Here is a 23029-nt window from a genome sequence, read left to right as displayed (position 1 = left end):
AATTTAACAAATGCTCACAAATCACAATCTTTTAACGGGTAAGTTGTTGAGCTTCCACATGACATATCAATGAAACATATAATCGATTTTTAAGGCTTTGAGCGAAACCAAATAGTATACAACACATAAAGTAATGAATTTATAGACATTATAAAGGACTTTTTTCAAGATAATATTGTTATATTTGGTTCATTTTTTTCTTCCTACATCAATCAACCAAATGTAGGAACATTTGCCATGTACAAAATGAGACCATTACAAACAATGTACCAACCAACTGTTGTGTGACCAAAAATCTTACCCTGAGAGTCTGATTTTGTTGTTTGCTTGAGTTTCTTTGATGACTTTAGAAGCAAAACCTGGATCACAATTAAACTCCAGCCTCTTCAATCGCAGCAGACATTGAAGCTGATGCTTCTTCTAGCGTTCGCCTCTTTTGAACTGCGTTAAAGGCCTCGATGATGTCTCCTTCTATCCAATCATCGTAGTCATCCATACCAATACCACATTCTAATCCAGCACTCACCTACCAAGTAAGAAAGTTGAAAAGGTTGATAAGTCAAAATTTGGTTTAGATTTGGACATATTTCAGCGTGTGAAATGGAAGTCGATAGTTTAGTATGACTCTACTTTCTCCTTCCATGTTCTATGCATGTAAGACGGAAGTTGATAGTTTACCTCTTTCACGTTTTCTTTAACCCGTTTAAGAGAATCAAGAACACCGACATGGACAGTTTTACCCTTCCGGACCACCCTGATGCCACAATCTTTGACAAATTTTCCTTCATTCACCATGCATCCAGCCACACGACCACTTCCACTGCTGAAAGTAGCTCGAACTTCTGCTGAGCCAATTGGGATTTGTTCCTATCAAATATCAACAGCCACATGAATCTTCAGTTTCAAAACTCCAAAAAGGCTCATGAAGTGAGACTAAAACCTATGTTTTTATGATAATCTATGACATGATACAGAGGTTTCCTTTTCAGGCAATTCAATTATTCAACCCAACAATAAAAACAGTTGTTATGCCAACTCATGTGGAAAGAAGACAAAACAATGATGAGAAATGCTGATCAGATTAGGCAATAACAAAACGCTTCAAATTGCTAAAGAAATCAATGCTAACCTCAACAGACTCAAGAAGTCCTTCCATTGCGTTTCGCACATCGTCAATAAGCTCATATATAACTCTATATAGTCGGATTTCAACACCTTTGTTTTCTGCAGCTTTCTTAACAGAACCAGACGCTTTGACATTAAATCCAAAAACGATAGCTTCACTCGCTGATGCTAGATCAACATCACTGTTGCTCACATCCCCTGTTGCTTGTAGCAAGAATTTCAAGGTGACATTCTCCTGAGGGAGGACTTGAAGGGCTTGTCTTACAGCTTCAATGGATCCCTAGTAGTCACATTGATGATTTGCATCAGCATAAATAAGAAGAGACAGAGGAAACCAAAATGTTTAAGGCGATGAGTGGATGAATCCAAAGTGACTATTTACCTGTACATCGACCTTCAAGATGATATTAAGCTGATGCAAATCTAAGCCTGACATCTTTTTCGCTGATACAGCAGAAGCTAAGGAGGAAAGCGTGACCTTTCCATCCCCAGCCTTTGCAGATATTCTTTCATCTCGTAGTGATACCGCACGTGCCTCTGCCATCTCCCGCGCCACATCAAGGGAAGAGACGATCTCAAATTCATCACCAGCAATGGGGACATTATTTAAACCAATCACCTGCAAATGTATTTTAGATCCTCAAATTAGATATCTAAATCATCTATACATGAGAACATAGTATCAAAATCCTGTCACCAAGAAAATAAACATGACGTTTGTGTGCAATGACGTTTGCAATGACGTTTGTGTGCAATGACGTTTAACTTAGGGTAGATTATGAAACTACAAACCTGTACAGGTATGGAGGGTCCAGCTTCATCAACTCGTTCCCCACTGTGATCAAATAAAGCTCGTACCTAAACACAGAAACAGAGCAAGACCAAAGTAGGTAAGTTTTTAGCGATTATATATCATCTGCGCAATGTGACTTGAGGAAAACCCAAATTTGGGATAGACCTTTCCGAAAGCTTCTCCGCAAACAACAACATCCCCTCTTTTCAAAGTCCCCTTCTGAACAATGAACGTCGCAAATGGTCCTTTTGCTTTATCAAGTCCAGCCTCGATTACAATGCCCTTGGCATTTCTGTGTGGATTTGCTTTCAACTCTTGAAGCTGAAACAGCAAAATACAGTCAGCCCACAAGCAAAAGCTAATTGAGAAGCAAAAGCAGAAAGTGGGAGAAAAAAAAAATGAATTTATGTAAGCGTTATTAGTCTTTAGCCCTCCATAAAACAAGATTTTGGGCCGACTTTGGAGCAATTATGTAAGTCATTTCGTAGCCACTATGTAGTGCTTACATGAAGAGAACAAAATTGAGCTTCATTATGCATCTACCGAAAACAGAAACGGAAAAATCAAGCAAACCTGTTATCATGGGATGAATAACAAACTAACCTCTGCAACAAGCATGACAGTTTCCAACAGATCATCGACATTTTCCCCTTTCAAAGCACTGATCTGTCAAAGGCAAATATAGAGCATGATATGAGAACCCATGGAACATTTGGACCCTAAAACATATACGTGATGAAAGTATGTATTCCAACCTGAACCATTGGAACATCACCACCCCAATCTTCAGGCATCAAACCAATTGAAGAAAGCTCTTGCATCACTCTATCTGGACTAGCTCCTTCTTTATCTATCTGGAACATGAAATGAATAAGACTGGGAGAAACTTACATATACCCAAGGTAAAGAAGAATAACAAAATACCTTATTTATAGCTATAACTATTGGTACAGCAGCAGCCTTTGCGTGAGCTATTGCTTCATTTGTTTGAGGACGAATTCCATCATCAGCAGCAACCACAATGATTGCAATGTCAGTGACTCGTGCTCCGCGAGCTCTCATTGCACCAAATGCCTAGATGAGGACATAAAAGTAAGATGAGTAAAACTATGGTATGCCTAGCAATAGATGTGAGATAGTCAATAAACATGCTACATGTAAGAAAGCTCATGAAGTATAATTAATGATACTTCAGCATCAGAAATGAACATGCGAAGATTCAATTGCAAGAAAAAGAATCTACCTCATGTCCAGGAGTATCAAGGAAAACGCAGGACTGCAACTTTCCATCAACAGGCACTGACACCTTATATGCACCAATTCCTTGTGTAATTCCTCCTGCTTCTGACGCAGCAACCTGCATGTATCCAGCGAAGGGAGATTAGCTGACAACGCTACTTAGCACTAATCTTGACAATAAGCAAATGAACAAACATTAATTGCCAGTAGCCATGCTTTAGAAATGATAAGAAACTGAAGAGGCCACAATGAAATTTCTTAAATAATAAAAGGCAAATTAATAGCTAATCTCATCCATACCTTGCTTTTTCTGATATAGTCGAGAAGAGTGGTCTGCAAAATAGGCAGCAAATGCATTAGGAACAACCTACTGCTAAAAAATAGGACTCTATATATCCTTTTAAGGGCGAGTAGGACATGAGAACAAAAAAAAGGCAATGCAAACTGTGCCTACCTTTCCATGGTCCACATGACCCATTATCGTTATGACAGGAGGTCTGTCCTCTAACTTGTCCAAATCTTCTTCATCAAAAGTTTGCCTTTTCTTTGCCATCTCTTCTACTTTAACTGAATCAGCATCAAGGACCTCAACATCGTAATCTCTACAAATCATCTTCACCATCTCGCGGTCCAAAGTGTGCACACCATCAGGTCTAATCCCTTTTGAATATAGGTACCCAAGGATGTCACCTTCTCCGATGGCTAGGTTGTAAGCCAAATCCTCGATGGACATGCCTTCTTCCTCTACCTCTAAGATTTCAGCTTTGACAGGTGCTGCGTCTTTTGCAGCCTGGAGTCTTACAGCCTTCCTACTAGCTTTACTCCATTTTCTCCCTTTTCTACCTGATCGAGAAATGGATGCATCATCGTCGCCGTCGTCTTCAGCAACAATTCTTCGTCTTGGACTAGCTGATGCATTTTTTTTATTACGGTGCTCAACTCTGAACTTGTTAGAGGGAGGACCCTTTCCAGGCTTAGTAGGAGCTAACACAGCCTGAGAGGCCGCAGGATCAACACCTTTTTTCTTCGAAGCAAATTTGTCAACCAAAATAGGCTTCCTTTCTTTACTTTTAACGCTAGAATCAACTTCTTCAGAAACTAAAGGTTTTGCTGCCATACCAAGATCTTTTAAGATGGGTGATTTCTTTACGGGTGGAGCTACCATAGGCTTCCCTTGTAACATTGGCTGGGGTCTTACAGGCGGTTGAGGTCTAAAAGGTGGCTGAGGTGGTGCCAATGGAGTGCCTGCTTTGGCATTCACCTCTCCCTCTTCTCTCGTTCTAGGTTCGGTCTGCACTCCTCTATTAAAAATTTTAGGTGATTCCTTAACAACTTTTTGCACAGCAGCAACAGCATCGCCCTTACGCCACACACTCTTCATGGTTTTCGTCTTCCTTGTTCCTCCATCACTCGCATTCGCATAGCTACCATTTCTTGAGTTACTACTGTTGGCACTAGGCTGTGACGGCTTAACAGCCTCACCACCCTCTTTGTTACCCGGTTTCGGAATTTCCAACTTCTCAGCTTTATCTAAAACTTCACCAAGAGATTCAATAACCTTATTCCTCTCTTCTTCTCCATCAAACTTACCCCCATTCGACAAATCTTTACTCCAAGGAGCAGTATTCACCCCCAAACCTCTTTCTACCCTTGCCACAGGGGGTTTCAAGACAGGTTTAGGAGTCTGCTTCAGCACAACCTCACTATCATCCCCATCTTTACTCCCCCTAAACGAGTTAGAATCTATAGAAACTGAGTTGTTGTTTTGGTCAGCAATGAAGTCAGCAGTAGTAGTAGTAGTTGAAGACGAAACAGAATATCTACACAGCCATTTCTTAGTCCCCTTAACACTTCTCCTTGACAAAGAAACCCTCTTAACTAAAGCATACGATGCATCCGAAGAACTCGTTCCAGAAACGCTTGCACAAGCACCACCTAGACTAACCAGAGAAGCCAAGGACGGCATTGTGCCGACGAGAACAAGCATCGATGGCATCTCAAAAAAAACAGAAAACGAATAAAACAAAGCGATAGCAAATTCAGAGACTTTATCTCATTCCAATTGCAACGAATTTCGAACCAGAAATGACATAAAAACTTCAACTTTGTAAAGAAATTGGGGTTATCGACGAATCAAATCCGAAAGCATGAAGCTGAATTGAGAATCGATGAGCAATTTAGATATATGGTGAGAGAAAGAGAGAGAGGAAGAAGAAGATAAGTGAAGGAGGAAGAAGAAGAAGAGAGTGCGGAGATAACTTTGAACTTGAGCTTGTGTGGGTGTGGCTGCTTCTATGCCTGGAATTTTCGCGGATTTCCGATAAGGCCAACTTACAAAATTAAAATTAAAATCCATAAATATTTTAGCTAACAAAAAAAAAAAACACTTTTGTTTGTCTGAAAAGTAAGGCTATTGGGCTCGTCTCTAAAGCCCATTTATAAAATCAGACCCGGAAACTTCTGCGTGATAGACACACGTGGCTACATTTAAGCCGTATATTGTAAATATAGGGGCAAATTCGTCATTAACAAATTAAAAGTATTTAATATTATCGATAAGTAACAGAGCATTTAATACTAAATTTAATAAATATTAAATAACGTCAAGAGAGAGATTTGTCATTTGAGACCTCAAGATTTCTCTTTCTATTGCCTACTCTCTGTTGAAAAAGTGAAGAAGGCCCGATATAGAGAGAGAGTGTGTGTCGTTGACGAAGGAGGATGAAGGAAGAGGATGTGAGCTCGCAGAACGTAAACCCTAGAAGTAATCGGAACAGTGTAGCCTCAGCTTCTGCTTCCGCCTCTGCTACTCCCGTTGATAGGTTCCGACGACGTGCTAGATCGCCTTCTCCTCCTCAAACTGCTGCTGCTAGGTTCGTCCCCATTTTAACGCAGATCGAGTTTCAGAAGTGTGAAATTATGAGTTAGTTTGAATTCGATTTGTTGAATTTGAGCTGAGACGAGATATATCTAGGGTTCGTTGTTTGAGATTTGCATCTTAATTTTGCTTGCGGTGCTTTTAGTTTTCTGTAAGTTTTGCTCTTTTGGATATCGACGATTGAATTCAATTGAATCAATGTGCAGCTCTGCAGGGGCATCATCTCCAGCTGTTCTGGTAAACGCTGGCAGTGTTGACTGGACAGGTCATGGACTGGCATTATCAGTGCGTTCGTGTAGAACATGGGATAGAGGAGATTTACTTCGACGTCTTGCCACTTTCAAGCCTTCAAATTGGCTTGGGAAGCCCAAAGTATGACTCTTGTTTTCTCGTTATTTGCTCTTTCACATGCAAATTCATTTTTCCACTCTCAGCAAACTATATTTCTTTGGAAAATCCGTAGTGCATATCCTAGCAAAAAGTCCAGTTATCCTAGAGCTAGTGAATTTAGTGATGCGAAAAACAAAATTTGGACTGAATGCTGATTGATAAACTTGGCAAATATCCTCCTGTAGTTCTTTTTTGGCTCAAATAAATTTGCTATAGGTGAATCCAACAGTATATTTAATGGTCCTTTATATTCAGAATTCAATCTGAGGGACTGATGTATTAAAGATAACCTGGAATGGAAACATGAGGAAGAATAGCTAGGTTATCTCATTTGTGGGCTTATTACTTTTTATTCTTTCTCTACTTTGGATTGGTCCTTTCTATCTCCTTTGATATTTGTTGCAAGTTTCAACTGGTTCAATGAAATGCTGTTTGATTAAAGGGGTGTCCTGCTTTGGTAATCTCTGTTTACAGACAGCTAGTTCTTTGGCTTGTGCTCAGAAAGGCTGGGTTAGTGTTGATCTGGACAAACTTCAATGTGAATACTGTGGGTCCATTCTACAATACTCCCCTCCACAAGATTCGTTGAATCCTCCCGAAGGTCAGTTCTTGTTACTGTAACCTAACTTATCTTCTTTTTCTTCTTGGAATCAAGGGGTGGGGGGATATCATTTAAGTATTCGTCTTCTTAACATTTAAGTATTCATCTTTCTCTTATACTGTACGGAAAAAGATAGTATCTGACACTCTTTATGAGTATCTTAAGAGCCAAGAGTTTTGGTCAGTTTACCAACATCTACAATGAAAGATTTTAACTATTTCGCTGTCATTTAAGCACAAAAGATCATTATTCATGAATCAGCCTCGTTATATGCTGCTAACATTTTATATTCCTCATCCATCTTTGATGAGCAGCTGATACCACCGGAGAAAAATTCTCTAAGCAGCTTGATGATGCACATGAGAGCTCTTGTCCTTGGGTAGGAAAAAGTTGTTCAGAAAGCTTAGTTCAGTTTCCTCCAACTCCTCCATCAGCCTTGATTGGAGGTTACAAGGATCGTTGTGATGGGCTCCTACAATTCTATTCTCTACCAATTGTTTCGCCATCTGCAATTGACCAGATGCGTGCTTCAAGACGACCACAAATTGACCGCCTTTTGGCACATGCCAATGATGATCTCAGTTTCAGAATGGACAATATATCAGCTGCAGAAACGTACAAAGAAGAGGCTTTCAGTAATTACTCTCGCGTAAGAACTCAGGATTCAGGAATATCAAACTTACTAGCCATAAACTACTATTGTTTCTTAATTTATGTTTTATCTTGTAGGCTCAAAAGCTGATAAGCCTATGTGGATGGGAGCCTAGATGGCTTCCAAATATCCAAGATTGTGAAGAACATTCTGCCCAATCAGCTAGAAATGGGTGCCCTTCTGGACCGGCTAGAAATCAAAGTCGTCTGCAAGATCCTGGTCCAAGCAGGAAACAATTCTCGGCTTCATCCCGAAAAGCCTCTGGAAATTATGAAGTTTTGGGTCCAGAATATAAGTCAGAATCCAGATTACCTTTACTGGATTGTAGTTTATGTGGTGTAACCGTCAGAATTTGTGATTTCATGACCACTTCTCGGCCGGTTCCGTTTGCTGCTATAAATGCCAATCTTCCTGAAACGAGTAAGAAAATGGGAGTGACACGTGGCACTAGCGCAACAAGTGGAATCAATGGATGGTTTGCTAATGAAGGCATGGGACAGCAGCAAAATGAAGATGTTGACGAGGCTGAAACTTCAGTTAAGAGAAGATTAGTATCAAATGTAGGTCTAAGCTTTTATCAAAATGCAGCTGGTGCATCATCCTCTGCGCAGCTGAACATGTCTGTGACCCGTGATAATTACCAATTTAGTGATAGAGGAAAGGAAGTGTTGTGGAGGCAGCCTTCAGGAAGTGAGGTTGGTGATCGTGCTGCTTCATATGAATCACGAGGGCCTAGTACTCGTAAACGGAGCCTGGATGATGGTGGAAGCACTGTTGATAGGCCTTATCTACGAATACAACGTGCAGATAGTGTTGAAGGCACTGTTGTCGACCGTGACGGTGACGAGGTTAATGATGATTCAGCAGGGCCTTCAAAGCGTACCCGAGGTTCTGATGCGCATGAAGCTTATCCTTTCTTGTATGGGCGAGATTTATCAGTAGGGGGGCCAAGTCACTCACTGGATGCTGAAAACGAGAGGGAAGTAAATAGAAGTGACCCATTTAGTGAAGGAAATGAACAAGTTATGGCTTTTCCAGGTGCCAGAGACTCCACACGTGCTTCCTCTGTCATTGCAATGGATACAATTTGCCACAGTGCCAATGACGATTCTATGGAAAGTGTGGAAAACCATCCAGGGGATTTTGATGACATAAATTATCCCTCTGTGGCGACAGCTCAAAGTGCTGACTTCAATGATCCTTCGGAACTGAATTTCAGCAATCAAGCTCAGCAGAGTGCATGCTTCCAACCAGCTCCTGTTCGGTTTAATGCTGAACAAGGCATTAGCAGCATAAATGACGGTGAGGAAGTACTCAACACAGAGACTGTCACTGCCCAGGGAAGAGATGGACCAAGTTTAGGTGTCAGTGGGGGTAGTGTCGGAATGGGTGCAAGTCACGAGGCAGAAATACACGGAGCTGACGTTTCAGTCCATAGGGGAGATAGCGTTGTGGGAGACATGGAACCAGTTGCAGAAGTCATAGAGAATCTAGGACAAAGCGGTGAATTCGCACCAGACCAAGGCCTTACTGATGATTTTGTTCCTGCAGAAATGGATCGAGAAGGTAGGCTTGGGGATAGTCAAGATAGGGTGTCTCAGTCTGTTGTAAGGGCGGATAGTGGTTCTAAAATAGTTGATTCATTGAAGGCTGAATCTGTTGAAAGTGGTGAAAAGATGAGTAACATAAATGTGTTGATCAACGATGACAGTGTTCATCCATCTTTGTCTTGCAATGCGATAGTGTGTTCTGGTTATGAAGCATCTAAAGAAGAAGTGACCCAGACTTGGGAGTCTCCCCTCAACGCTGGCTTTGCACTCCCCGGATCTAGTTACACTGCCAATGATCAAGGTCTGTAAATTTCTTCTTATGGTTGATAAACATATCCAAACTTCATCACTTATAAAAAGTGTAATAAATATATGCTGTTTCATTTTTCAGGGCCACAAAACGGAGACAGCAATGATGATATTGTGGAGTTTGATCCAATAAAGTATCATAACTGTTACTGTCCTTGGGTTAATGAAAATGTGGCTGCTGCTGGATGTAGCAGCAATAGCTCGGGTTCTTCAGGTTTTGCTGAGGCAGTTTGTGGGTGGCAACTAACTCTTGATGCCCTTGATTCGTTCCAGTCGCTTGAAAACCCTCAAAACCAGACAATGGAATCAGAATCAGCTGCATCTCTGTGCAAGGTTTGTTACCAACTTATCCGTTACTTTATTTTCTTCCTTCTCAGGATGATCTGACACTAACACTAACTTTGTTTCAACTCTTTTGTTTGTAGGATGATCACCGAACTCCTTCCCAGAAGCTCTTGAAACGCCACTCTTTTATCAGCAGCCATGGGAAAAAGTAAGAATAATTTGCTTGCGAATAAAAACAAAAGGGTACAATTGCAGATGAAATCAATATATATATATTGGTGTGGTGAAGCATATAAGCTTGAACAACACTTGGTTAGGGCTCTTTAGCTTGGGTTTCCTTTTTTTGCAGTACAAATAAAGAAGTTACTATAATCTCTCTGATCTATAAACGTTGGGGTTTCTATGAATTTAAAGTAAAAGTTTGTGTAGTAAGTAAAAGTTAAAGACTGCCTAAACAAAGGTGATAGTGCTGAATCTTGTTATTTAATAATCTTATAGACTCTTGTTGTATCTTCCTCCTTTTTTTTTTGCTGTTTATCATAATCCTGGATTAACAACTTTGGTTTGCTTGAAATTAATTTACAAGACAATGTGTGTTTTGAACCGTTGTATACTTGTGTTCAGGATAATTTGGCTCCGGTAATTTTGTATGATTCGACTTGTGTTTTTTTTCCGTATGATTCTCTTGTTTATACCCTTCAATTAGTTAGACGAGTCGTAATAGGAAGAAAAGCAATGAAAGAAGAGCAAACACATAAGCATTCTTTCTCTTGACCAAAGTTAAAAACACACAACATTTGAAACATGACAAACTAGATGTACTTGAAGAGCAAATGGAGGATCTAACTTCCGAAGACAGCGACTTCGAGATTCTTGGCGGAGTCAACAATGGAAGGAGGATCAAAGCGAGTAAAGAGCTTATAAGAGGAGATTAGAGAGAGAACGATGTAGAAACAAACCACAAAGAATGTGATTATAACAGAAGCAGTGGCTCTATGACAGAAACCGCCATAGGAGCTACATGCATCGCTCCAAGTAATGGCTGAGTCTCCATTGTAAGCCAAGTATAGAACCTCAGCTGATACAGCTCCAGCAGCAAGAACCAGGTAGGTCAGAAGCTGAGACAATAAAACATTATGAAATTAATTTTTGTACTTCAGTGGATCATTTATAACCGAATTTTTTGAATAGTAGACCTGGTCGAGACAAAAGAAGGTCCAAACACGAGGCATTGTCGAAGAAGAACGAGGCATCGCTGCAATGGCTGCTGATAGAAGAGAGTAGCCTGCACATATTCCATTTGCGTGCACCAAGTACCTAAGTTTGTAATTACATTATTACCATTACCGATAATCAATATTTTTTTACAAAAACAGTTTATTTCGACTATACTTTATCAAACCCTATCTATGCTAACTTCGATAACCAACAAATGTAGCTTGACTAATACGTGTCTTTGCCTAGCATTTTGGGGCCCTAGACAAAAGTAAAAATTCTCCATTTTGTATTTAACTCATCAGAGCCGCTTGTTTCATGAGAAGAACGAAAATTTGGGGCCAAAATTTTAAGGAAAAGTTTGGGAAGTTCAATAAAGATAACATAATGTTTACAACTACAAAACCGGTCATAATCAATCTGGTAAACCAAATAACAAATTAGAAACTGGCCAAAAGCTCGACGTGTCTTCATAGTCAGCACAATTTGTTTGGTTTAACGATCCAAATTAATTTAATTAATTCTGAAAATATTGGGATTCTGATTACAAATTTTGGTGAAATATGTAGATATAGGTTAATATACATGTACATATGTAATATACTAATATGTATGCACATAGTTACAGTCAGTTTCTTAAAACTAGAACTTTTTTTGTGTGTTTCATGTGAAACTTCGCCACACCATCTCACAACATATAAACCCTAATTGTAAATAGTATGCAAGAAGAAATAACTCTACATCTTGAAGATGAACAGTTAATATATGTGTATGGAGAAGATACGTACCTAAAGGCTGTGAGATTGGAGTAAGAAATTGAACCGAACTCATTAGTCTCAGAGTCCTTAAGCATGACAACAAGTGCTGCAACACAAAGGCCCACCGGAGCTAACCGGAGCATTGTCTCGGCAGTTCGGATTCCGAGGCTAGTCTCCTCCCACTTCTCCGTGGCACCACCACCGGAGCCGCCGTGGCTAGCCTTGTCATGATCATTACTTTTCTCCATCTTCTAGCTTCTTTAGTTTTCTCTTTATTTATCTCTCTCTCTTTTTATGGATTTTGAGAGAAAATGTGGTTATAAACAAGTGGATATGATTTTAATGTGTGACATTAACTAAAGGGAAGTGTTGGATCGATAGGGTTGGTGAATGCATTTAATTTCGATATTCATGACACTCCTCACATTTCCCAAGCAAAAAAAAACATTTAAAGCCTTCGAAAATGATAACTCCCCGCTAAAAAGCAAAATATTGATCACTCCACTACAATCTAGATTATAATTCATTGTAATATACTCCGTATGAAGGTCTCTCTCTATACTCAAGATTGGAATCATTTCTTTTCTAAATCCTTCAGTTCAAATCTTAAAATACGAAAAAAAAAACAAAAATTACTATACTAAACTCAAGTTAGAAAATCAGTTAGCACATCTCCACCAGAGAACCCTAGATAGGTTTTTGAACTTGAAGCAAATGATTTGCAAGATTGCTCCGTTTACGGTACTGTTTATAGGATACTAAAAATAACTTTAAGCTAATCCAATGTCGTGGTCGAGAATGGATATATCTTGTTTCGTCTTATATAATAAATGTATAGAGTATTAGTTTGGCTACTTACGTTTTCTTTCTTATAATGTAGTATGTGGTTGAGTGGTTCATAGATTAGTTGATTTAATAAAAGTAAATAATTCTAAGTTATAATCCACTAGGACTTTTTAATTTGGTGGATCAAATGAATGCTCAGGGTCTTGGCGGATCAAATATGAAATTTGATCATTATGACATTCTGGTAGATCAAATATGAATGCTCTTGGCTGCAAAATTTCACATATGATTCAAATTATGATTTGTTAAAAATACTTTCAAATCTTGTGGTATTAATAATATTTTATAAAGTTAAACGTGATTTCGTAATTATGAGATGCCTGGAGATATGTTTCTTTAATTTATACAAAATCATTACACAATTTATAAAACCTCAACAACAATATACTGTAATGGTATCTACTAGACGATGTGTATATATATGCAGGCAACTGGCAAGGCAACGTGTACTTTCATTGTTTTGGAAAAATATCTTATATCCGTATACTGAGACAAGTATAAATCAGTTATTGTACATTATTTATTGAGTTCCTCCGAGCTCCACGTGATCATAATAACGTCATCAAAAAATTCAGGTTACTATAATTAGCGACGAAAATAACGTTGATAGGTTCTTTCGTAATTATGAATTCAATTGCCTTTGTCAATTAATAGGAGACTTTTTCCTAATTTACCCTTAAATAAATAAATAATAGAGGAACTAAAAAATATGAATGATGAATTTGATAGGGATTATGATAAGGGACAGCTTAGCAACGCATATTAAAGGTTTTGTTTAAGTGTTGGATCAATCAAACCATATCTTTACGCAAGATTATACATATATATATATATGTGTAATTACATTGACCATAATTTTATTGTTTTGTTTTTGTTTGTTAATGTTTAAACTTAAACTGCCTCGTAAGATAAAAGCAAAAATAAATTTGACAAAAATATAAAACCAAAAATAAAAATACAAGATAGATAAGTGTTCTCAGTCTCGTGGCCAGTCTCAATCTAGAGGTATATTGTAACATTTCTTTCGAATTTGATTCATAGCTCCACAATTAACGATAAATCATGAAAGACACAAGAATTCCATATATTACTGGATTGATTTGTTATAGATTATTAAATATCTCTATTATAAACAACAAAAAGAGTAAGTTAATCATTAGTTATATTAAGTCCAACTACATATTGTATTTGTAATTGAAAATAGATCAATCATTTGTTATAAGATGTCATGTCAGATGATGTTGATATAATTGATATCAGGAAGAACAAGTCCTCGGAATTAATATGTACGGTTCGTGAACTGAAACGACTCTTCGATTAAACCGGATGGTTTACTGAAGCTAATCCGGTTTATTCAAATTGAGTGCAATGTCGTCGAATTTAATAGGGTACAGTAAACATTTCGTTATTACGGTTTATCATACTTTCAACAAAACGACAGAAATAACAATTACAAACCTCACATGAAACATTATAAAAGACAGAAAATAACAGCCTTCTTGAAACCCAAACCATTTTTTTACGCTGCTCCAAATTTCTTCCTCAGGACATAAACATACTCAATGATCCTATCAGAATCAGCCAATGCCTTGACCACACTCTCTCTTTCCAAACACCTCTTGGTCCACGTAGTCAATATAGGAAACTCTGTTTCGATACTGAATTCACCAAATTTCTCCATGGCCTTGAACCAGCTGTAGTATCCCATTAATGCAATGTCTAGGTATCCAAATACTTCACCACCGTAATAAGGTTTGTCTCCGAGCTCTGTCTCAAGTGTCTTGAAATGTTCCAACAATTCCTTCTTCACTGCTGCATGTTCTTCGCCCATTGTTGCCCATACCTTCCATGATGGGTCGTAAAACTGAACCAACCAAAAATCATCAAAGTCATAAATCATTGAAAGTACGTGAGCCTAATTTTGATTATGTCATAAATCATTGAAAAATACGTGAGCCTAATTTTGATTGTTGAACATTTTAAAAGTTGTATAGTTTTTTCTTCATGTTATACCAATAACTCCCAATAAATTAACTTCATCTAAAACCCTAACTAACTATTCCGGATCTCAAATTAAAAAACTATACAACTTTTTAGTAAACAAAAAAAAAAGCGAGTTGTTTACCTTTTTGTCGATGAATTCAGCCCAAAATCTAGCTCGAGACTTCTGGTAAGGATCAGAGGGAAGGATTGGGGATGCATCGGACCAAACCTCATCAATGTACTCAAGCTGAATAAGAGATTCACAAATCGGTTTACCGTTGTGGATGAGAACCGGAATCTTCTTGTGAATCGGGTTCATCTCTATGAGTAAAGGAGTCTTAACCCATGGATCTGTTTCCTTGTACTCATACTTGACTCCTTTCTCAGCCAAAGCCATCTTCGTCCTCATCCCGAACATGCTTGGCCAGTAATCAAGAAGAATCACTTGGTCGTTCGCCATTTTTCAGATCCGGTTTAGTTCTGATATATCGATTTAATGTTTTCAACTCTTTGTGTTTATTGAAATGTAGATGAGGATGATAGAGGTTGCGGTTTTGGGGGGATTTATAGAGTACCACGTCGCATGTTCTATTTTTTTTTTTTTTCCTTATAGAATATGTGGATTATTTTTTATTGTTCACGTTTAGGCCATGATATTGTTATTTCTTTATTATTATATCCCTCTAATCTCTATTGTATCGAAATGTGATTTCCTTACCTGTCAACGAATATCTTGATTTGGAAGAAGATATCAGTACTGACTGTATTATTGGGATTTTTATAAGCTTTCTTCTTGGGAAGTGTTTTATTTTGTTCCATAAAAAGGAGGGTGATAAAGCTTGACCGTACCATAATATAGTCTACTAAAATGACGTTTAAAGTAAAAAAACGCATGATAGGATAGTACTGGGGTGTATGATTGAATCCGCTGTACCAGTCCCATTTTTTGTGTTAGTCTTCAAAGAAACTGTATTTGCTCGTGGTAAGAACGGTATTGAAGATTCAAACTTTTTGTTAAGTTTGAATCTGAGGAAATCACACAAATTTGTTATGCTTGTGTTGCGTTGTAGTTAGCTTTTTTTTTTCTTTTTTTGGTATTTCTCTGCTACTTATATCTCTTTTACTTAATTCCAAAACTTTAACAAAAAAGGGTAAACTTATTTAACACAATTGAATACATTATCTTTACCTAATGCTAATCAAGATGCATCGGTTATTTGATTATGTATAAATTATTGTATTGTCAAGTCACATGTTTTAAAATTTTAAATAATACTCTCACTCGTTTTTATTTGTTTTTATTCGTTTCAACAACTAATAATATTTATTCGTTACATATTACATCAAGAAAGTGGAATTCACTAATATTCAATTCAAAATATCTTTGAAAAAACTTTTTTATTTTAGAATGATTTGACAAAATATTTTGAATTGATAAGCCTATTATAATTTTAATACTAACAAAATAGATTTGAATTGTATGGCAAAAAAAAAAAAATTTGAATTGGAAAACTCTTTTAACAGTAACTAAGAGCTTACAAGTACAGTGAAAACATATCTTTTGGTTGTTCACTTTTGTAAGATGATGTCTGGAGACTCAATTTTTCAGGACAACGAAAAGGGTTAATAGTTTTCTAAATAAATAATTTTTGGCTGCAATACAATTTACTCAATTAGACCTTCTCTTCATAGTTCATAGACAAATTTGACATTTGTTATTCCAGGCTAAGACAGGTAGTATTTGATTTTCAAGTTTCACGTGGTATTTTAATAAACTGATTACTGATCACCAAAAAGAGGCTGAATACTTAATGATTTTTCGAACCACGTTTAAATTGTCTTTACTACAAATATTTAATATGGTTTTCAAATCTGATCATGCGTGGAAGAGGCTCGAGCTAACCTTCTAGGTAACGTAGAAGGTTTTGAGTTTAGATTCCCCTTCCTAATGCACCACTGACGATATTCTTTATTAGAAAACCTAAAAACCATTGAATGATTGAATCCGAGACTGATGATAGCGCAGCACAACACAACACAACAAACGCGCTCCACAGTGGCACAGTCCACACTAAAACAACTTCAGAGTTAGTTCTTATCATTTAGAAACATATAACCTACAAAAAAGGCAAAACTAAAAAAAAAAACAGAGCAATAGAAAACAGAAACATAACCTACATAAACATAATCCAGCAACGGTAGTCGGATGGTTATTGGTACTTGGGACTTGGGTGTACAAACTACAACGTAAACTTGTTTTCCTCCAGATTCGATTCCAATTATTGGTTCGAAAAATATAATAGTACAATTAAACTTTAAAGCCCACTAAGACCCAAGTAAATAGACTATCACGGCTAAACTCAACACACTGATTTTGTTTTTGGGCCCAAAAGCCCATTATGTTTTGGATATTCGGATGGGCTATATTATAAAGGATTCAGTCCAATGTTTGAAATTAGTTGATTTGGTCTATGACTATCAAACAAAGATTACAAATTGTAATTGTCATTACTCATTAGTTTTGGTTTAGTACAGCCTCGATAATTTATTCAGATTTGGCACTCCACCAAAATCTATTTTAATAAAATCAACAATGTAGTCGGTTTGTTAGTTTTTTTTTTCTTTGACGCTTTGTTTTGATAATACTATAATAGTAATTAGTAAGGGGAAAGAAAAAATAAAACAAATCGATTGTTTTAGATTTTGGATTGGATTTTCTTGGTACTGGTTTAATTCGGTTTACTAGACTTATCATCGCAATGAAGATCTAAAAAATTGAAGCTAATGCAACGTATTACGCATGCTTAACCACCCCAACCGAATTTTCAAGTAAATATTTGTATTATTTTGATGACATTATCTTAAAGATTTCCGAAACAAGGAAGAAACAGAACATGAAACAGAGCAGAAACAGCAACACAAACAGAAACATAAAAACATATCAGCGTAGAATCTATTCGATTTCGATCCCAAGTTTTTTCCTTAGCTCAGGAACGAACTTAATGATCTTCTCCGAATCAGGAAGAGACTTAGCCACACTCTCTCTCTCCACACACCTTTTACCCCAAGCAATCAGTTTTGGACACTCGGCTTCAATGCTGAAACTCCCAAACTTCTCATACGCTTCAAACCAACTGTAAAATCCAATGAGAGCTATATCAACATAACCGAATGTTTCACCTCCAAAGTAAGTCTTGTCTCCAAGCTCAGACTCTAGTGTCTTGAGTATCTCGATGAACTCCTTCTTCCCCGCCTCATGCTCTTCGCCTTTAGCTCCCCAAATCAACCTCGCTGAAGCATACACCTAAGCACATTATACGAAATATTAACGTCTATGTCTTGCCTAAGAAGGGTTTGATTTTTAAGCTTATTTTTGGAAGATAGATTACCTTCTTATCAATGAAATCTCCCCAAAATTTGGCCTGAGCTCTTTGGTAAGGATCAGAAGGAAGAAGTGGGGTTTTGCTAGGCCAAACTTCGTCGATGTATTCGATCTGGATGAGTGATTCACATACCGGATTACCATTGTGGATGAGAACCGGTATTTTCTTATGAACCGGATTCATCTCGAGGAGAATCGGGCTTTTGTTCCACAGATCTTGTTCTCTGTAATCGAATTTGACATTTTTCTCTTCTAAAGCAATCCTCGTCCTCATTCCAAACATGCTCGGCCAGAAATCAAGAAGAATCACCTCGTCTGCCATTGCTGTTCTTGATTAAGCTCACTAAGATATTTTTGTTTGTTTGTTTTGTGTCTAAGTATATTATGGTGAAGAGAACAAGGTTTTGGTCAATTTATAGAGGAGACAATAACTCAAAACTACAAACGAAATCGCATTTGCTTGCCGCTAAAGTCAGAAATGCATTAACGTGCCCATTACACTAAATCTCATCGCACTAAAGCATTTTAATATGAAGGGAATAAACTTTTGATTAAACATTTTCTTTTCATTAGCTTTAGTTTAAAAGTCGTCAGAGATTATTTAGCTTCAATACTTTGTGTTATTGAATATGAGTATATCAACTATCAAGGGGTTATACATACCAAAAAAAAACTATCAAGGGGGTTTGTAATTTATATGTTGAAATTTCATGTTGATTTCTTCTCGTGTAAAGTTTCTCGTACTTTATATTAAAATGTGGAATTAATAAATATTTTGGTGTAAAATTTATGTGACAAATTTTAAATCAGAAAGCTTAAACCTAGAGATTGGTAACGAGTAGTATACAATTATTTAGTTGAACAACTCATTTATTAATGTTTTGCGGTTCAAGACATTGACCACATGATTCACAGAGTTGAATTGATTATGCCACTGCTTACGCCATCATACCTTTTTACCTTCACTTTTTCCAAACTTTTTATTGGTTACTTTTCTTTGGTTAGGACTATATTTACTTTAAGGATGACGAAAAAAAAACAAAAAAACAAATTTTAGCTGTCTGAAACCTAATAAAATTGATTAATATACAATTATACATACCTCTTTTTTAAAAATATAGAGTATATGCATATCTCATTATATGTGTTTGGCATCCATTTCCCATTTCACATTGTCCCCATTCTTGTATCTTTTGTGCATCTAACGACAAAAATAAAATAACCAATAAACGATTAAACAAATAAACGGTGTAGAATGAGTTTGCATGGTAAGATATAATAACTATTTGCTTTTAACATTTTTTCCAATACTTCAAAAATCAAATGATTAAATGACTTATCTTTGGGCCAAATATCCAACGATTTTTAGATGTGTCTGGTTAAAAAGTTCTTAATCGGGGTTTGCTAATCGGTTTAGTTTCACTTCAGTTTTTTTTTCTTTGGCTCAAAGTTTTCACTTAGTTTGTTTCATTCTTGTATTCTTCTTTTCGACCGGTTTAGCATTTCTCCTGGTTATTTAACTAAGTTAATCATATTTTTTGAATCACGATCGTCAAATCTTGTTCACATGTGAGGTTATTCATTGAATCAACGAATTTAATCTTTATCATATATTTACGTCGATTTTGGTATTAGAGCAAGCGCCGTTATGGCAACCAGATTAATGTACCAACAATTCTCCATTGAATGAACATCACAACAAAGTTTCTTTTATTGAAATCGAGTTTACATAAAGGGAAATATAATCTCACAAATTGAAATTGGTATTATTATGCATTACATAGACCTCAAAGAAAATAGAACAAAGCAACAACAGATCAACATAACAAAGTAGAGATTTACTCCAACCCAAGTTTCTTCCTACGTTCGGAAATGAATGTAATGACCTTCTCTGACTCAGGCAGGGCTTTAGCGACGCTCTCTCTCTCCAAACACCTTTTGGCCCACGCAACCAATTTCGAACACTCAGATTCGATACTGACATTTCCAAACTTCTCGTACACTGCAAACCAGCTATGGAATCCAATGAGAGCTATATCTACATACCCAAAAGTTTCGTCTCCAAAGTACTTTTTGTCTCCAAGCTCAGACTCTAGCGTCTTGAGTATTTCGATTAACTCCTTGGCTGCTTCTTGCTCCTCACCTTTGACCGCCCAAATCCTTCTCGCCGTAACATTCACCTGATCCGTTGGTAAAAACAAAAAACTTACACAAGAGACTCTAGCGGAAGAAACCGAACCAAACCAATCCAAAATACTTAAACCGAAACCAAAACCTAGAAACAACAAAATAAACCAAAACCAAACCGTAAATTTTCTACCTTTTTGTCGATGAAGTCGGCCCAGAATTTGGCATGAGCTCTCTTGTAAGGATCGGAGGGAAGGAGAGGGTTATTGTCGGGCCAAGTCTCGTCTATGTACTCGATCTGAATGAGAGATTCACATACCGGTTTACCATTGTGGATGAGAACCGGAATTTTCTTATGAACCGGGTTCATCTCGAGGAGCAAGGAGCTCTTATTCCATAGATCTTCTTCTCTGTGATCGTACTTAACTCTTTTCTCCGCCAGAGCAATTCTTGTCCTCATCCCAAACATACTCGCCCAGAAATCCAGAAGAATCACCTCATCTGCCATTGTTGCTCTTGATTAAGCTCTCACTACGACCTCTCTCGTTTGCTGTTTTGTGTCTATATGTGTGATGAATAGAAAATATGTTTGGTAATTTTTAGGGGTTTTGAATCGCATTTTGCTTGCTCTTAAAGCCAAAAAAGTTGTATTAAATTAGTTCTACAGTTGTTGTTCGTTGTTTGTCTTCTTTAAGTCGGATTGTTTTCTTTCTTTCCTTTTGGCGCACTTGATTACATCATTTTTTTGTTTGGGTGTCACTCATATCAATACTATGAGTTTTGCGAATAATAAGTCAAAAATTCCCTCTTTACTTTTTAGGTTCTTAATATTGATCAGTATTCAGTTTTTTTAATGTAATGTTCACATATTTTTGTTAAATACAAGTTATATTATTTTGACAACAGATTTATGTGAGAAATGAGTGTTGTACGCTAATCTTTATTTAATTATAAAGATTTTCGATAGTTGCTTTCAAAGAAGAAGAAAAAAGAGATTCTCGTTAGTTGCTTAGGCCACTGCCTGCGTCAGCATGCTTTGGACAATTGACTTAACTAAGACTTGTTTCTGGTGAATTGTGTTTTTGTTTATAAAATTTGAGTGAAATGAAAAAGAAAAAAAAAATGAAAATAGAGGATGAAATCTGAACAACTTTTATTGATAAGAGGACTTGAAAAGAGTATCAGTTTTAGATACTAAATTTAAGGAGCTTCAAAACAGATTTTCGGTCAGGCATGCTCGGTATTGCACCCTTTACTTGGACACAAAGAGAGGCAGCTGCAGCTGCAGGCATCGGAAAAAAGTGAGACAAAACTAATCTGAATTACGGGTTAGAAAACCAGATTTATGTCACTAATTATTACCAGCAAATCTCAAGCATTCCTCATGGGACTTGCCCTCTACCATAGCGACTGCAAATGCTGCAGTGAAAGTATCCCCAGCTCCTGTAGTATCAACCACTTGTGCAGCCGGTATGATAGACTGCTGGATTGGTTTTTCCCCTTGTATGAATAGTGCAGATCCTTTGGACCCGAGTTTTACTAGAACTTGCTTAACTCCCTGAGGAAAACATAGCCTTAAACCTTTTAAACCCAAAAGCCACTAAACCAGCATTTTCAAAGAGTCCAGTAGCAGCAAGGATTAGCCAAAATTTGGAGTTAATAATGTGCAAGAAAGGGACTTACCAACTTATGGCACTTTGCAACAGCTTGGCTAATCTGTTCAAAAGTTTCAGTTGGCATTCCTGTCAAGCGACTGAGCTCAGTTTCATTGGGGCTCAAGATATCAATGGAATCCAATAGCTCATTTGGTATAGGCGTATCCATTCCTCCCACATCAAGGATGACTGGAACACCTGCTTTCTTCACAGCCTGCAATAAAACCCACCAGCAGCCTAAGTTTCTTCGAACATGATATTTCAAACATAATCAACTCTATAACCCTATTCCAAAACCTCTCATAGTTTTCAAAACCTAAAGCAGCTGCATCCATTCAACAGAGCTTCCCTAAACCCTAAACCAACTCTCACTGAAGTAACTAACTCAAGAAAGTAAAAAAATGGACCTTAGCAACTTGAATATTGATGGAATCTGGGATCTCCCTTTGCAGAAGCACAATACCAGCATTCCTCACAATCTCAAGATCATCATCGCTCATAATCTCAGGCCAAGCTTTCATATTTGCACCACCAACGATAATGATCGAATTCTGACCGTCCGACTGAAGCATCACCACCGCGTGTCCCGTCGGCTCATTATTCACAGATCTCACGTAGTCCAAGTGAACCCCACACCCATCATCGCCCAACGCCTCAGCTATTAGCTTCCCGTGCGCGTCCTCTCCCAAACGACCAACGAAGTAAGTCGGATACATTAGCTTCGCTCCACACGCCGCCTGATTCGCGCCTTTTCCTCCGGCGAGCGTTTGCCCTGTCTTGGCCGAAATCGTTTCCCCTTCCTTGGGTAATCTCTCGATCTCCACATAGATATCGGCGTTCGCAGATCCCACAACCACCAGTGGCGGCGCGTGTGCGTCAACGGCTGATTTAGGATTCCGATTTGCCGATGGATCGGCGGAGAGTGAGAGAACACGGAGGGATCGAGGGCGGGAAAATCGAGATTGAGCTGGATTGGGATTCACAGTACTGATCTGAAGCTGCGGTCGATTGAATTCGATGTATGGATTATAATTGATCGATTGAGAAACTGAAGAGATCCCTTTCATCATCGTTATTTGATTTTTGGCTTTTATGAAATCGCTGTTATGTCACAACTCAGAACCAACAACTAAACATATCTGAGAATTATATGTAAGTTAAAGATATATCCATGTTTGTTATGATCATTAATGTTATTTATATGTTAACCAAAAAATAAACAACATGAGTACATGACTATG

At 37.6% G+C, this 23029-nt stretch overlaps 7 protein-coding genes across 9 annotated transcripts; 1 reads left to right on the top strand and 6 right to left on the bottom strand.

Moving 5' to 3' along the window:
• Positions 1-35: 35 nt before the first annotated feature.
• On the bottom strand, positions 36-5529 carry FUG1 (Translation initiation factor 2, small GTP-binding protein). Its single transcript, NM_101583.4, has 12 exons — positions 3612-5529; positions 3458-3490; positions 3162-3275; positions 2843-2992; positions 2674-2772; positions 2522-2584; positions 2084-2239; positions 1918-1983; positions 1508-1744; positions 1130-1405; positions 679-867; positions 36-526 (listed from the first exon to the last, which is right to left on the bottom strand). The coding sequence occupies exons 1-12, from the start codon at positions 5151-5153 to the stop codon at positions 371-373; spliced, it is 3081 nt and encodes a 1026-aa protein (NP_173165.1). The 5' UTR covers positions 5154-5529; the 3' UTR covers positions 36-370.
• Positions 5530-5762: 233 nt separating this feature from the next.
• Positions 5763-10540, top strand: ILP1 (IAP-like protein 1). The gene is made up of 7 exons (NM_101582.3): positions 5763-6030; positions 6242-6407; positions 6900-7026; positions 7341-7675; positions 7756-9529; positions 9620-9870; positions 9963-10540. Exons 1-7 carry the CDS (start codon positions 5879-5881, stop codon positions 10032-10034), a joined length of 2877 nt encoding a protein of 958 aa, NP_173164.1. The 5' UTR covers positions 5763-5878; the 3' UTR covers positions 10035-10540.
• Positions 10463-12146, bottom strand: AT1G17200 (Uncharacterized protein family (UPF0497)). 2 transcript variants are annotated; one of them, NM_101581.3, is made up of 3 exons: positions 11826-12146; positions 11019-11139; positions 10463-10940 (listed from the first exon to the last, which is right to left on the bottom strand). In NM_101581.3, the coding sequence occupies exons 1-3, from the start codon at positions 12041-12043 to the stop codon at positions 10665-10667; spliced, it is 615 nt and encodes a 204-aa protein (NP_564017.1). In that variant the 5' UTR covers positions 12044-12146; the 3' UTR covers positions 10463-10664. The 2 variants fall into 2 exon arrangements, with proteins under 2 accessions (NP_564017.1, NP_001319026.1); NM_001332282.1 differs by lacking the exon at positions 11826-12146 and having other exon boundaries at positions 10495-10940; positions 11019-11171.
• A 1769-nt stretch (positions 12147-13915) lies between these two features.
• On the bottom strand, positions 13916-15241 carry GSTU26 (glutathione S-transferase tau 26). Its single transcript, NM_101580.4, has 2 exons — positions 14767-15241; positions 13916-14505 (listed from the first exon to the last, which is right to left on the bottom strand). Exons 1-2 carry the CDS (start codon positions 15082-15084, stop codon positions 14161-14163), a joined length of 663 nt encoding a protein of 220 aa, NP_173162.1. The 5' UTR covers positions 15085-15241; the 3' UTR covers positions 13916-14160.
• A 2170-nt stretch (positions 15242-17411) lies between these two features.
• On the bottom strand, positions 17412-18512 carry GSTU25 (glutathione S-transferase TAU 25). The gene is made up of 2 exons (NM_101579.4): positions 18014-18512; positions 17412-17928 (listed from the first exon to the last, which is right to left on the bottom strand). Exons 1-2 carry the CDS (start codon positions 18326-18328, stop codon positions 17578-17580), a joined length of 666 nt encoding a protein of 221 aa, NP_173161.1. The 5' UTR covers positions 18329-18512; the 3' UTR covers positions 17412-17577.
• A 1140-nt stretch (positions 18513-19652) lies between these two features.
• GSTU24 (glutathione S-transferase TAU 24) lies at positions 19653-20993 on the bottom strand. The gene is made up of 2 exons (NM_101578.3): positions 20327-20993; positions 19653-20186 (listed from the first exon to the last, which is right to left on the bottom strand). The coding sequence occupies exons 1-2, from the start codon at positions 20639-20641 to the stop codon at positions 19845-19847; spliced, it is 657 nt and encodes a 218-aa protein (NP_173160.1). The 5' UTR covers positions 20642-20993; the 3' UTR covers positions 19653-19844.
• A 106-nt stretch (positions 20994-21099) lies between these two features.
• On the bottom strand, positions 21100-23001 carry AT1G17160 (pfkB-like carbohydrate kinase family protein). Of its 2 annotated transcripts, none has more exons than NM_101577.5 (4): positions 22196-23001; positions 21817-22002; positions 21496-21691; positions 21100-21415 (listed from the first exon to the last, which is right to left on the bottom strand). In NM_101577.5, the coding sequence occupies exons 1-4, from the start codon at positions 22856-22858 to the stop codon at positions 21321-21323; spliced, it is 1140 nt and encodes a 379-aa protein (NP_173159.1). In that variant the 5' UTR covers positions 22859-23001; the 3' UTR covers positions 21100-21320. The 2 variants fall into 2 exon arrangements, with proteins under 2 accessions (NP_173159.1, NP_001077551.1); NM_001084082.2 differs by having other exon boundaries at positions 21180-21383; positions 22196-22901.
• Positions 23002-23029: the final 28 nt, after the last annotated feature.

The sequence above is a fragment of the Arabidopsis thaliana genome, assembly GCF_000001735.4.
Source record: "Arabidopsis thaliana chromosome 1 sequence".
NCBI classification, from domain to species: domain Eukaryota; kingdom Viridiplantae; phylum Streptophyta; class Magnoliopsida; order Brassicales; family Brassicaceae; genus Arabidopsis; species Arabidopsis thaliana.
The sequence above is the reverse complement of the archived record's forward strand: the minus strand, read 5'-3'. Positions and strand labels throughout refer to the sequence as shown.

What these genes read in the sequence shown, in the direction of transcription:
- AT1G17200 (NM_101581.3), bottom strand. Translation starts at nt 12,043, where the DNA reads ATGGAGAAAAGTAATGATCATGACAAGGCTAGCCACGGCGGCTCCGGT. An exon ending in TCCAATCTCACAGCCTTTAG is followed by an intron (nt 11,140 to 11,825) that starts GTACGTATCTTC and finishes TTACAAACTTAG; the next exon opens with GTACTTGGTGCACGCAAATG. An exon ending in CCTTCTTTTGTCTCGACCAG is followed by an intron (nt 10,941 to 11,018) that starts GTCTACTATTCA and finishes TTATTGTCTCAG; the next exon opens with CTTCTGACCTACCTGGTTCT.
- GSTU24 (NM_101578.3), bottom strand. Translation starts at nt 20,641, where the DNA reads ATGGCAGATGAGGTGATTCTTCTGGATTTCTGGGCGAGTATGTTTGGG. An exon ending in CCGACTTCATCGACAAAAAG is followed by an intron (nt 20,187 to 20,326) that starts GTAGAAAATTTA and finishes CCAACGGATCAG; the next exon opens with GTGAATGTTACGGCGAGAAG.
- ILP1 (NM_101582.3), top strand. Translation starts at nt 5,879, where the DNA reads ATGAAGGAAGAGGATGTGAGCTCGCAGAACGTAAACCCTAGAAGTAAT. An exon ending in TTCGTTGAATCCTCCCGAAG is followed by an intron (nt 7,027 to 7,340) that starts GTCAGTTCTTGT and finishes TTTGATGAGCAG; the next exon opens with CTGATACCACCGGAGAAAAA. An exon ending in CTTTCAGTAATTACTCTCGC is followed by an intron (nt 7,676 to 7,755) that starts GTAAGAACTCAG and finishes TTTATCTTGTAG; the next exon opens with GCTCAAAAGCTGATAAGCCT.
- AT1G17160 (NM_101577.5), bottom strand. Translation starts at nt 22,858, where the DNA reads ATGATGAAAGGGATCTCTTCAGTTTCTCAATCGATCAATTATAATCCA. An exon ending in TCAATATTCAAGTTGCTAAG is followed by an intron (nt 22,003 to 22,195) that starts GTCCATTTTTTT and finishes GTTTTATTGCAG; the next exon opens with GCTGTGAAGAAAGCAGGTGT. An exon ending in TTGCAAAGTGCCATAAGTTG is followed by an intron (nt 21,692 to 21,816) that starts GTAAGTCCCTTT and finishes TGTTTTCCTCAG; the next exon opens with GGAGTTAAGCAAGTTCTAGT.
- GSTU25 (NM_101579.4), bottom strand. Translation starts at nt 18,328, where the DNA reads ATGGCAGACGAGGTGATTCTTCTTGATTTCTGGCCGAGCATGTTTGGA. An exon ending in GAGATTTCATTGATAAGAAG is followed by an intron (nt 17,929 to 18,013) that starts GTAATCTATCTT and finishes TAATGTGCTTAG; the next exon opens with GTGTATGCTTCAGCGAGGTT.
- GSTU26 (NM_101580.4), bottom strand. Translation starts at nt 15,084, where the DNA reads ATGGCGAACGACCAAGTGATTCTTCTTGATTACTGGCCAAGCATGTTC. An exon ending in CTGAATTCATCGACAAAAAG is followed by an intron (nt 14,506 to 14,766) that starts GTAAACAACTCG and finishes TGGTTGGTTCAG; the next exon opens with TTTTACGACCCATCATGGAA.
- FUG1 (NM_101583.4), bottom strand. Translation starts at nt 5,153, where the DNA reads ATGCCATCGATGCTTGTTCTCGTCGGCACAATGCCGTCCTTGGCTTCT. An exon ending in CTGTCATGCTTGTTGCAGAG is followed by an intron (nt 2,240 to 2,521) that starts GTTAGTTTGTTA and finishes TTGCTGTTTCAG; the next exon opens with CTTCAAGAGTTGAAAGCAAA. An exon ending in TTAAAGAAAACGTGAAAGAG is followed by an intron (nt 527 to 678) that starts GTAAACTATCAA and finishes CTTACTTGGTAG; the next exon opens with GTGAGTGCTGGATTAGAATG.